Source organism: Mastigoproctus giganteus, chromosome 14, assembly GCF_048544385.1.
Source record: "Mastigoproctus giganteus isolate SK-2022 chromosome 14, ASM4854438v1, whole genome shotgun sequence".
Taxonomy (NCBI): Eukaryota; Metazoa; Arthropoda; class Arachnida; order Uropygi; family Thelyphonidae; genus Mastigoproctus; species Mastigoproctus giganteus.
In genome coordinates, this window is record NC_143588.1 from 83530377 (window position 1) to 83544606 (window position 14230).

General features: G+C 34.8%; 1 protein-coding gene across 1 annotated transcript in view; it reads right to left on the reverse strand.

Annotated features, from left to right (window-relative positions):
- Window positions 1-635: 635 nt before the first annotated feature.
- LOC150075303 (lysM and putative peptidoglycan-binding domain-containing protein 2-like) overlaps window positions 636-14230 on the reverse strand; it is a 42414-nt gene continuing 28819 nt past the window's right edge. Inside the window, exon 4 of the mRNA XM_090388719.1 lies at window positions 636-1101. Coding sequence (XP_090244845.1) covers window positions 894-1101 — 208 coding nt within the window. The 3' untranslated portion in view covers window positions 636-893. The remainder of the gene's footprint in view (window positions 1102-14230) is intronic.

A 14230-nucleotide genomic window follows, 5' to 3' on the forward strand; every position in this document is an offset into this window, starting at 1 on the left:
GTTTTAAACCATGATAATTACAAATTTAGGACAAACAAAGTGCAAGGTTAAGAATACTGTATGATTCAGGTCCTAAAGCTTCAACGGTTTATGGATGACAATCACCAAAAATCCATACCCCCCCCCCTCCCCAAATTACAACATGTAATAACAAAAAAGTATAAAGCATTATTTACATAAAATAAACTAATCAGTAAAATTTTTAAGGACCATGTGGACAAATACAGCTCTTAGCTATATCACAAACAAAAAAAAAAATTCCACTGGTATTTGATTTTGACTTTGTTTACCTGCATACAAAGAAGTTGTATTAACATGTAAGAGTGACCTTAAAGGAATAATATATATATCTAGTGTTAATATCTGAATTTTAGCACCCTTTCAATAATTACAATACATAACACTGCTATATAAAAAACTATAATTCTCATCCATCTTATACGTGTTAAATATTTTCATGGGATTCATTTTTTCACAATTTAAAACTAACAAATAAAATAAACCTTCAATTTATCATCAACATTTTACACAGCACAGATATGATATGTTATACCTGTGTATTTGAACATTCCAGGATAGACTATCAAAACACCTATATATTTTAAATTCAAAAAACAATTTAACTTCCAGTGCTTTGAAAGCAGCCTTTATCCAAACTGGCAATTTTTTTTTTTAACTTTACTACTGGTGGTCACTTGAACTAGTATACAACTTGCTGATCTTTGCAATAAGACTTATGTGAATTTACAGTACCCTATTTGATTCAAATGAATCATTTAAAAACTTTACTGTTTAATTACCATTTAAAAGGCAATTACAGAGTCTTACATAAATACATTCACACTACAAAAAGTTGTGTAGCACAAGGGTCCCTCCTTTCATGCAGAAATGTATTAAAGTTCAAAGATTTCATCCTGCTCCCTCTCAAGCTTTCTGAGTGATGAACGCACTCTTCTTCCCTGTGTCATGATAACTGGATGAGGTGGCACAGACAAATCAACACTCAAGTCATTCAATGATGTAGAGCTGCTGATGCTATTTCTTTGATATCTATATGGATCAGTTGAACTCCTCCTGCTTTGTAGTTCATCTTCTGAATGGCTAAAAATATATTGAATTATTTTTTAAGCAAGGTTTTGAAAATTATACAGAAGACAAGAATGTCTAATACAGCAGACTCTTGATTTACTGGGACACTTCAAGATACCAAAAAAAAAAAAAAAAAAAATCAACTAGAAATCATACAATTCGAGTAATAAAAAGAATATGTATAAACAGATGTTTTGCAAGTCGACTTACCAGGATTGGATTAACCAGGACACTTCAAGATTCCAAATAAACAAAAAAATAAAATAAAAAAATCAACTAGAAATCATAAAATTCAAGTAATAAAAAGAATAGGTATATAGAGATGTTTTGCAAGTCGTAAATAAGCGATAAGAAGTGCCGTTATAAGTCGTCATTAGGAGATTAGTGTGCCTATTATCTTGCAACCCCGGCGCACAAAAAAAAAAAAGAAAAAAGACAATGTTTAGTTTGATTTAGTGCGTTGCATCGATTGTTGTGTTCCATCACACCGCACCGGAGTCATAATAGCGAGTTTTAGCCTTACCCCTGTGAAGTTGGATACAGGCAGTTCTCGCTTTACAAGGGATTTTTTTTTTTTTTTTTCAAGTGTCAAGTATCAACAAAATCGAAAATATGAACATTAATTGCAAAAAACGAATGTTAAACATTCATAAATACCGCATTTCAAACCACGCGTATAGCTATACAGTATTAATCTATTACCACCGTATCTTGAAAATATCATAATGTGAACCCAATAACACATTGTTTTTTGGTAATTCATTCCACGACCTCTGAAGTTCAGATTTTCACAATATAACTACCTAAAAGGTGGGTTTTATAGTGTAAATTGTATTAGTTACCAATTCAAATCAGTACACTTTCATCGTTCATACACTACACTTTCATCGTTATCATATGTTCTGTTATAAGAACCAATTTTGAATGGCTTTGTGATATTTTTTTAAAGCACGTCTGGAAGTCACAACCATAAAACAATAAAAACAATTTGCACTTTCTGGTTTATTGGGCTTTGCTGTTAGTGCATCTAATTATAAACAGGTAGTAAACTATCTTATTGCATTGGCAATAATACCGATAATTGCAATTGTGTGGGTTTTTACGTTATTATGGTGAAATGTATTTGCCCTTTACTGAAATCGTCAATTGTATAAAAAACAAATTTTCAGAATCTTCTCTTCATTTCCTATTTTTTTAAGCTTCGTAAACTTGTTACTCCGTGCAAATCATGTTATTTGCAATTTGCACATTCCGTTAAAAAATGCTTATGTATGCTATTGAAATTTATAAAGAAAAGAGAAGAATATCTTGGAAATAAATGCCTCTTAAAGCATTTCTGAAGAAGACGATTCCTTGTGCAACAAACCAACGAGTGCCGAGTCAATAATGAGTGATCAATGAGTGTGCATTTAGTCGATGATGAAGAATAAACATTCTTTAACATTTGTAAGTCGAAAATAATTTCTCTAATATTATAATTTGCTTGATTTTACATTTCTTTCGATAAATTAATCATTGTTTAAACAAAATAATTAGCTAACTAATTTCATTGTTGAGAATGTAACCCTATTTTTAACGTTATGTCTATGGGAAATAAATTCCCACTTTACAAGTTTGCTTTACGAGAGTGCGCTAGGAACGAATTAACTCAAAGTTGAGAACTACCTGTATCATCATTCTTCTCTTTCTTGTTGATTTCCTTCTACTTCTCTCTCTCTCTCTCTCTCTCTCTCTCTCTCTCTCTCTCGGAAATTTTTTTTGGCTGGTGCAGCATAAACCTCAGGCTTCCTTGCACCATATAGCTAATAACAATAATAATAAAAAAAAATAAAGTTCTTTTCAGAAAATTTCATTTTGATCATGGTGCCGACTAAGAGAATAAGTGACAGTGGTACTAGTAAGTCTATCAAGAAAAGGAAAGTGATCGAGTTGGATCAGAAAATTAAAATAATAAGGATGTATGAAAATGTCCAAACATTATTATTAGCCATATGGTACAAGGAAGCCTGAGGCTTATGCTGCACCAGCCAAAAAAAAAAATTTCCGAGTTACCCTAAGAGAGAGAGAGAGAGAGAGAGAGAGAGAGAGAGAGAGAGAGAGAGAGAGAGAGAGAGAGAGAGAGAGAGAGAGAGAGAGAGAGAGAGAGAGAGAGAGAGAGAGAAGGAATCACCAAGAAAGAGAAGAATGATGATATCCAGCTCAGGACCCTGGGTGTGCCAAGCCCATACTCACCAGATGTGAGCCCTTAACATTAACAAGTGTCACGCAGAATTCAGATTTGTCAGTGGCAACGGTGAACACAATAAAGGAGAAAGACAGAATACAAGAAGCGGTCAGCATTAATGAAGGTCAACTATAATAATAACCAAGGCTACGAAATACATACCAGTTTTTACAGTAAAATAACATGTTTTCTTTTCTTATGTGCCACTCCAGCTACTTCACCGCTGTCCCCAGATAAAGTTTTTAATTGAACTAATTAAAAATATATAACTATTTTTCTTCATTCTGCTGAGTATATTATGTGGTTTTCATAATTTTGGCATATCAGGGATATAGCAATGTTTTATTAGTCATTCCCGAGTTACACAAATCTCGACTTATATAAGAAGTCCTGGAACATATCTCTTACGTACGTTGGGGACTTACTGTATTTTTGGATTAACTGGGTAATCGATTATCCGGAAATAATTTTTTACCATCTATCCCGGAAAATCGAGAGTCTGCTGTATTAAAAGCACAAAAACTTAATTAAATTTTTTTAGTAATCATAAAAATTAAATTAATAACAATATTAAAATCATTAAAATAAAGCAATCAATAACCATATGTTACAATAATAATCACATCAGCTCAGTGATTCCATTGCAACTATCACTATGGCTACACTAGGTGAGCTCCTTTTTTATTGTTAAATTAGTCGACAGAATATTTAGTAGGGCTTACCAAAATGTAATCAATTGTAAGCACTTATAATTCAGTAACCTAATGAATTTAAAATTAAAGCAAAGAATTAATTAATCTAAAATTCAGGAAAACTACTCCAGGGTAAGTATTATAATTTTTTTAAAAAATGCACATCAAGGTGTCCTCATCAACACCATAGCCATATTTTTATAAGGCTATAGTCTTGCACACAGCAATCTTATAAAGCCCACTTTAGGAAAGTGGGATAAAAATAAAATTTACTACTTGATATTAACAGTTTTAATAATGGGAGAATCTCAGAAATTCAATAAAGCCTACAAGCTGTTTGATAACCAGACTACAATGGATCTGATGCACTAACTCTGTAACAAAAATAGTTACTGCAAACAAGTCAATTACAAAGTTGGGGTGAGCATCAATAGTTGATAGTCATCTGCAATCATTGCACCTACAATAGGGCTATTCATGGCACAAATGAACTTTGGACAGCAAACTGGACCTGCTGGCCTCATATCAAGGCCACTCATGTCACTGGACTTAATACTGTTGAACTGTTTTTGAGGATTCATATAGCATACAAGTAGTATGCTACATCCTCACATCACCTGCAAGACCTTCATGAATGGATACATGCTTCCTGCAGCACCACTGACTGGTGTCCACCGTGATACCAGCCCAAGCCTGTATTGCAACACAGTGCTCATTTTTAATTTGCTCCAGCATATGTACGTATTTGTCACTGTATGGTATATTCCTATTATTGCAATAAATGTCATTCTGCAAACACAGAAGAGGTATTACGTATGTGGTTCTGCTGCTTTGTCAAAGTGCTGTGTACCTTCTATTTCTGCTGTCACACTTTGCCATTTAGGCATACCACTGAGGATAATATAAATTTTCCATTTAAACATTTCACAATTATGAGTCCAAACCCCAACCTTTGGCTCCAGTATGTCCTGGATTTCAGTTCACATGTATGCATGATTGATCCCATTGCAAGAATAGCAAATTCAGATTTATAATAAATCCATATTGGCAAACCTTTTTCAGCCTGTGTGACAAGAGTTCAAAAAAAAAATTCTGTATGTGCCATAGCAAAACTTACTAAACTCAGAAAATCTTTGATATTATAAAAACATAATGATACTTGAAAATTTCTAATGAGAACTTAAGTATTTTGTGCACAATTACACTTACCACTAGATATGGCTACTAGACAATAAAAAATGTCTTAAAAAAAAAAAACCTTTTCTTATAGCATAAATTATTTATGGGGATTGTGTATGTGCACCACACAGCCACCCATAAATTTCATTATGTATGTCACTTGGACATGTCACTGCTGTAATAAATCATAGGTCACAGGTATCAAACTCAGAGTGACCAGGACCCACACAAATGTCAGTGACATTACTGAGAGTAATTCCCCTTGCACAAAACTGTGATTTCAAGACTAACATTTATGAAAGTTAGTACAATTAAAGCTCTTTGTAGTGACCCTCTTTTTAACGTCCTAACACGTAACATCCTATGTGATTGGTCCTGGCCAATTTCTCATTAACCTAATGCTATTTTACATTCAGTATAATGACACTGAAATGAAAGGATTTCTCTATAATGACCATAAATTTCTACCTTTTAATCTGAATTTTTACTTTTTTATTACAAAATTCATGTTTAAAAATGACAGAACGCTTCAAATATATTGAAGTAATTGATGAGCTTGCAGCCTGACCATGAGAAATCATTTGTTAAAATTTCCTTCACTCTTTTCTCGCAGTGCGGTAATGAAATGAACATCAGCCAGAAGTTAATTTCATTAGTTATAGTGTATGTTTATTGGTATGCCTCTAATAAAAAAAAATTGTAGATAAAATTGGGAATTTGCAAGCTATAGATAATGGTGTGGATTCTAGGACTGACATCGCCAAACAGTTTGGCATTCCTAAGAGTACTCTGTTCTGAAAGATCGGAAAAAAGATTGAAAGTTTAGAGAAATCTGTTGCACTGGGTAGGATTGGAGCATGAAAGGCAAAGTATCCGGATCTTTAAAGGGTACTTTTGAAATTGCTAATAATAATGTGTGCAAAAAAAATTCCCACAGATGGTAATTTTTAAAAGCTAAGGCCGAATCATTTGCACATTGAATGGATACTGAAGAATTTAAAAGTTCAGATGGATGGATCTAGAAATTTGACTTGTCATAGCCTGCCTTTTAAAAAAGTGTGGTGAAACTGCAGCCATGGACATTGACAATACAAAGAAATGGAAGGAAAATAGTTTAAAAAATGTTTTTCTGACATATGACCACAATAACATTTTCAATGCTGATGTAACTGGACTCTTTTTTTTTAAATTGCTTACAGATAAAACACTTGCATTTAAAGGCGAGAAATGCAGTGGCAGAAAAAAGGCCGAACAACAGATTACCATTCTCCCAGCAGCAAACATGTCTGGCACAGAAAAGCATCCTCATTTAATCGTTGGGAAAGCCCAGAAGCCTCAATGCTTTAAAAGTTTAAAGACCAAAATAGATGTCAGAAGAACTGACGACCTCGGTGCTAGAGAAAAAAGATACACGAGATGATTATAAATTATCTGGAAAGTCCCTGAATCCAACAGGAAATCTTAGCTATGAGAAACCTATAGCTAAGAGCACAAAGAAGAAGAGCAAGTAAAGAATTCTTCACTTATGTAGTAGTAAAAGGAATCAATCATACTGCTCCACCTCATATCTATTCTACAAGCATCAATAATTCTGGACTGCTAAGTTCAGGATATCATCGACACTTCTACTATACTGCTGACAAGCAGAATAAATATTTTGCATTCACATGTAAAATATTTATTCTGCTGACAAGGAATATTTTAAGCTTAAGAATACCAGTGGCCTAGTCAATACTAACTAGAAGCTGAATTATTTTGATAACTGAAAATGGACTACAAACCTATGTTTCGCTTCTGTGGAAAGAGTCTTCAGCAAAGATATAATACAGCATCACCTGGACTGTACGGGAATTATTTTAAAGGAGAATCACAGCATGACAAGGGAGGGGCGAAATTATCATGTTTGACTAATCTAATTACTGATTAGGTTATCACTAAAGAACTGGATGCAGAATAATTTTAACATCATTTACTCAATTTCTCAGTAAAACTTTTAATACAGTCCCAAATGGGCAATTGTATAAACTGGAGCAGTGTGACCAATGGATAGAGGAATGATTACAAGTGGCCACTGCCCTTCACAGACTAATGCTGAAGTGGGGACCCCCCCCTCACAAAGTTTAGTGTTGGGTCCTTTTCCGTTTAATAATTATATTGATGTAGACATTTCCAGTTTAATATCTAAGTTTGATGATGATACAAAGGTGGGAAGGATGGTTAACGACATTAATTACAAAATGCTACTTCAACAAGACCTAGATAAATTATTTGGATGAGCTGAGAATTGTCAGCTGAAACAGATAACACTGAAATGCATGATCTTGCATCTGCATAACAATAATCCTAGAATAACCTACCACTTGTGTAGCACCAAACAAGCTAGTTGATAATAAAAGTCTAGGGTGTTACTATATAATCTGATAAATTTTATAAACAGGGTAGACAGTTCTGTAAGTGACAGAGAAACATTTCTAGAAGAAACAAAGATGTGATTACTTTATTATATAAAGAGATGGTTAGGCTTCATCCTGAATATTGCATAAAGGCAGTCATAAACATCCTATTTTAAGATCTGTGGAACTGTTGAAGAAGGTATTATTATTATTATTATTATTATTATTATTATTATTATTATTATTATTATTATTAGCCATATGGTGCAAGGAAGCCTGAGGCTTATGCTGCACCAGCCAAAAAAAATTCACAAGTTACCCAGAGAGAGAGAGAGAGAGAGAGAGAGGGAGGGAGGGGGGGAGCCCAAAGTAGAAAGGAATCACCAAGAAAGAGAAGAATGATGATATCCAGCTCAGGATCCTAGGTGTGCCATATAAAGACCTTAGAAGTTAAGTAGTAGTAAAAGAGTGACTGAACTGGTTGAGGGCACTTTTAAAAAAAAAGAGAGATTTGTTCTGTAAGTTAATGTTTGGAATAAGTCATCTGAAGGGTGAGTGGAGTGTTTAAGACTTTAAAAGGGTTGAGTGAGCTAAATTCTGTGGAAAACCTTACATTTAGTCATGATATGCACAAGGGAACAAATTTAAACTGAGAGAGGATAATTGTAGAACAGATGTGTGAAAATTCTCCTTTAGCTGAAGAGTGACCTATATGATAAACTACCCAAGACTGTAAAATCGTTCTAGGTAACATCCATAATTGCAATAGCAGAAAGAGAGAATACCGGAAGAAAGAAAGCTTGCATGAAGTAACAAATGACAACAGCACAAGAAATATCATTTGTGGCATTTAAAAAAATGTGCTGATAAAAAGCACAATCTTGCCCAACGAACAAGGGTTATTAACAAGGTGGGCGGGTAGGTACCCTGGTGTTACAATCATGGCAATCCGGTTGAAGTATATTTCCACAATATGAGAGATGAACAATTTACTAATGAAGGTTCAGTGTAGATACACAATATTTTGTTAAGTATATACTTATGCACACCATTAGGCATCTGTCATATTGTGGAAATATACTTCACAACTGGAATGTCATGATTGCAACACCAGGATACCTACCCACCCACCGATGATAGGCCAACAAGTCTTGAAACGGTGCTGTCTGGGTGGTGGTATCCACCAAGAATAAGTAACAATAGTCTTCTCTATTAGTGAAGCATTACTTATTCGAGGTAGTGCAATATCATGGCAACTCGATGTAAAGGTAGTAACAATATGAGATACAATTAAATCGATGCCATTTCAACTACTTTCGAGTTCACTACGAACAAAATATTGAGTAACTACACTGAAAATTCATTACTAACATTCTATATATGTAGATTTCTCTTTGTGTATTCTATTAGACACCAATTGATTTTGATTTCCTCAAATAAAATACTATTCCAAACTTTGCCACATCTTCAGAAATGTTGCATCAAAGTTTTCTTCATAAAAATGGTCCTCCTGCCTAGACTTGGCTCTTAGGGGCATTTCCAAAGCTTCACCAGAAAGAGATCTGAACTCAGTTTTTGTTTTTCTAACCTGGATGAATAACCCCAGGGGCTCACATCTGGTGAGTATAGGCTTGGCACACCCAGAGTCCTAAGCTGGATATCATCATTCTTCTCTTTCTTGGCGATTCCCTTCTACTTTTGACTCTCACTCTCTCTCTCTCTCTCTCAGGAATTTTTTTTTTGGATGGTGCAGCATAAGCCTCTGGCTTCCTTGCCCCATATAGATAATAATAATAATATTCCCTCACACTCATCACTGCTATGGGGAATTATTAAAAATACTGAGAATGGTAACATAATTTATTATATTTCAAGCTTCCATGTACACTTGATCGCTTCTCCAACAAAACCCCATTGTACATAAATTCTTTCTTTCTTCTTTCATAAGAGTATCTGACAGGTTCTTCCGCTGAGGCTGCAAAAATTTACTACTCCATCTATTTTTTTATCAACATCAAAAAAGTACTGAAAACTTTACACAAAAAATTTCAAATTAAAAAATGACATTTCCAATTGATGAAATTTGTGCTACCTCAGTATTCATATGAACATATTCAATGGGAACTTGTGCACCTCTAGCCATATACAACCATAAAGTACTAGTTCATTGAGTAAAAAAACAGAATCTTCTCTTGCTTCAGACTCTCCATGATCATGGCAATAGAAATGCCTATGGCTAAGTCAGAATCATCCTTCTGACTTAGTTTCCTATTGTAATCAGTTTCCAAAATAAAAGTAGAAGATCTGTTATAAATCCAGAGTTGGCAGCTCTGTGTTAGAAGAGATTATAGGCTGTACCAGAACCACTATGGTGCAAGTATTAGATGGATTGCAGAATGGCTGCACGATAGGAAGTGGAAGGTTGTGATTAATGATTACATTCCGGATTGAGCCAGGATTAGAAGTACAATTCCTCAGTAATAAGTGCTGGAACCCCTGCTGTTATTTCTTTAAATCATTAACAAAGGGATACAGTGCAAGACGTCAAAATTTGCAGATAACGTGTGAACATCTGGAAAGTGATTAATGACCATTGCCAAGCAGTGCTCCTTCAGAACTACCCAGGTAGGCTTCAAGGATAGTCAGAAAAGTGAGAGCTAAGTTCTAATGCTCTAAATTGCAAGGTTTTCACACTTACGAAATAACAACCCCAAAATAACTTATAGATTAGAAGTTAAAATAAAGAAAGATAAGGAAGAGAGAGAGAGAGAGAGAGAGAAAGAGAGAGATAGATTTTGAGCTAATCCCCCTTCCCTCTCATCTCTATGTTCAAGTATAGTAGTATTAGAGGCATGTGGTGCATGAAAGCAAGTGTATGAGCTTATGTAGCATCACCCACAAAAAAAAAAAAAAAAAAAATTTTACACATCCATTCCCTCTAAAAATTTGTCCAGTTCCTCCTTGAATTTATTTAAGCTATTAACTTCCACAATGACAGAAGGAAGCTTGTTCCAGCAATTAACCACCTGCTGGCTAAATGCAAATTTCCACACATCTATTCTACAGTTGTCTTTCCTCAATTTGAATTTATGCCCCCTGAGGTTTGTAATTTGAGCAAGTGGGAGAATCCCATCAGAATTCAGCGTGTTGAACCCATTTAAGGTCTTATACACCTCAATTAGATCACCTTGCGGGTGCCTAATCTCCAGCCACTGCAATTTTGCAGAACTTAAGCCTTTCTTGGTGAAAGGACCCCTTCGCTACCCTCACCAATCTTGTTGCCTTTCTCTGTACATGCTCAAGAAACTCTACATCCTTCCTAAAATGAGGCCTCCAGACCTGTATGCAGTACTCACTCAAGGCGTGGTCTGACCATTGCCTTATACAAAGGGATAATCACCTTTTCACTGATAGCAAAATTCCTGTATATCGTTGACAATACCCCATGACCTGCTCTGGCAGCCTGTCTGCATTGCTCAGAAAGCTTCATATCTGACTGCACAATCACTCCCAGGTCTTTTTCATTTTCTACCACCCTAAGTGTGGTACCACACAGCTGGTATATTTCTCTTGTAGGAAGTTTTCATTTAGCAAATTGTTAACTACTATAATAACTTAGCTCTATTGGCAGTTGAGACTAACAGCTTTGGGGAATTTAAAGATCAACTGGATCAGTATCCAAGTGATGAGTGAAATATATAAGTGACATTTGCTTTACTTTTTTTTTTGACTGGCACAACAAAAGCTGTCACTTTCTTCCAACATATGACTAATACATAACCAGTCCACTTCATAAGAGCAATATTCTGACTTCACAGGAGAAAGCAAAACAGACTTCCTTTTATCATGAAGGTGATTCTCCATAAAATGCCTGATAGATAATGCTATACCCAGAGCTGTGCCGAGGGTGGTGGTGGTGGTAGTAGTAGTAGTGGCATGTGATGCAAGAAAGCAAGTGTATGAGCTTATGCAGCATCAGCCAAAAAAAAAAAAAAAAAAAAAAAAAATCACACCATTCCCTCCAAATGCCTGTCCAGTTCCTCCTTAAATTTATTCAACCTATCAACTTCCACAACGACAGATGGAAGTTTGTTCCAGCAATTAACCACCCGCTGGCTAAAGGCAAATTTCCGCTCATCTATTCTACATCTGTCTTTTCTTAATTTAAATTTATGCCCCCTTAGGTTCATAATCTGAACAAGTGAAAGGATCCCATCAGAATTCAGCGTGCTCAACCCATTCAAGGCCTTATACGCCTCAATCAGATCACCGCGCAGGTGCCTAGTCTCCAGCCACTGCAATTTGCAGAACTTAAGCCTCTCTTGGTAAGAGGATCCCTTCATTCCCCTCACCAATCTTGTTGCCCTTCTCTGTATACGCTCAAGTAAATCTACATTCTTCCTAAAATGAGGCCTCCAGACCTGTACACAGTACTCAAGGTGTGGCCTGACCATTGCCTTATACAGAGGGACAATCACCTCCTCCTCCCTGCTAGCAAAATTCCTATATATCATTGACAAAACCCCATGACCTGCCCTGGCACCCTGTCTGCATTGCTCAGAAAACTTCATATCTGACTGCACAATTACTCCCAGGTCTTTTTCATTTTCTTCCACCTTAAGTGTAGTACCACACAGTTGGTACGTTTCTCTGGGGTTACTTCTACCCATATGCAGTACTTTGCATTTGTCAAGGTTAAACTTCAGTTGCCACTTCTTAGCCCATCTGCCCAAATTATCTAGATCCTGTTGCAGTAGCACACTGCCATTAACAACCCTGCCAACCTTTGTATCATCTGCAAACTTCGACATTAATGGGTGAGGCAAACAAAGCTCTTGCCTCAGGTTAAAAGCTGAAAGGGGTGTTAAAAGAAAGATTAAATAATTGCCAATGTTTTCAATTTTGTTCTGATTATTCCAATCCGTTCATCATCTTGCTTTTGCAAGAGGAAAATCTTGAAAATTATTCATGAATATGAACTGTTAGAATCATTTCCAAACCTGGAAGTGGCATTAAGAATATATTTAACGATTCCAGTGACAGTTACAGCATGGCCATTTTATCAATTGAGCAGACTATATGTAATCAAATAAATTTCAACAAACTTATTGATAACTTTTTGTCACTCAAAGCTAACAAAATAAAATTGTAATCTGTACATATAAAAACCATGTGTCTGTCTGTAATATATTATTGTTAATTTATTAAAGAAATATTGTTTATTTATAATTAAAATTATTCTAATTTGTAATATTTTTGATGAAACACTTGTTTCAAGTATTATAATAATATTGTTATTATTTTTAAAAATGAATGAAGTTTTTCTTTTTTCAAAAAAAAAAAGTAAAGCAAATGCCACTTACGTATTTCACTCATCACTTGGATACCAATTCAGTTGATCTTATGAGAATAAAAATCACTTTAAACAGTTTTTATTTTATATTTTAGAGGAGGGCACAATTTTTCATTCTTACCTCAGGTACTAAAATGGCTCAACACGCCTCGGCTCCATATACCTCTACCTTAATTGTCCATTTGATCCACAGAAGCAATTTTTTCGGTTTTATGCAAAGCTGTTTTGCTTGAACATAGACCGAGTTGGTCAGTTCACTAGTATTCAGCATGCTTAGTTTCATTAACTCTGTGGAGACATTATCAGCTAATACCTTAAGCTAGATAAAATGTCATACTCCAACTCAACTGGAAGTCAACAAGAATGTGTCAAGGAGAGAGAACAACAGTAGCAAGCATTTACTGTAGTTGAAAAATTTAAGCAAGACAGCAGTTTTATTCAATTAGTGATATTTTGGCAGTAAACACAGCAGGATAAGTAAAACAGACTTTTCTCCATAGGGATATAATCGGAAGAAAATTTAACAATCATGATGAAAACAAGGATTGAAATAGGTTGGTATGAATAACATGCAGATATTCAGACAACCTCATGGGAAGGAATAAAGTAACTTTAGAGGAGAGAGAGAGAGAGAGAGAGAAAATCAGAAAGAGAGAGAGAGAGAGAGAGAGAGAGAGAGAGAGAGATTTAAGATTAGTGATAAGCTTTTTCCAAAGCTTATCACTGAAGTGAGGGAAAATTAAAAATCACCAAACAAAACAATGTGCTGTGACTAGCTAGTAATATTGACAACCCAACATTATTTTTAGGCTTAGATTATTTATCATCTGTACCTTTTAACAAATTTTGGACGAAATTTTTGAATTTCATGTTAAAAATTTAACTAACTATTCCTGTTTAAGATTTTATAATTTCTACATTTAAATTCTGCCTAATCAACTGCTTTTTTCTCAATGTTGGTCCATATTCTTGGTTTAATCTAAAAACAGTGTCCTTCTGATATGAACATAAAACAATTTTATTTGAAGGAAAAAAACAATAAAAATAGTTGTAGCATGAGACAATAAAAATTGTCCTCATATAGCCAGCTATGCCCTACATAGGTAAACACACATACTGAGGTGCAAATGTCACACACAACTACTGTTGTTTTGTTTTGTTTTCAGTTCAAATAAAAATCAGTTTACATTCATTTTTATATTAATTGAAGGACAGAGAACAACTTTCCCACTGAGAAAAAAAGCAGATGATTAGGCAAAATTGAAATTTAATAATTATAAAATTTAAATAATAATACTCA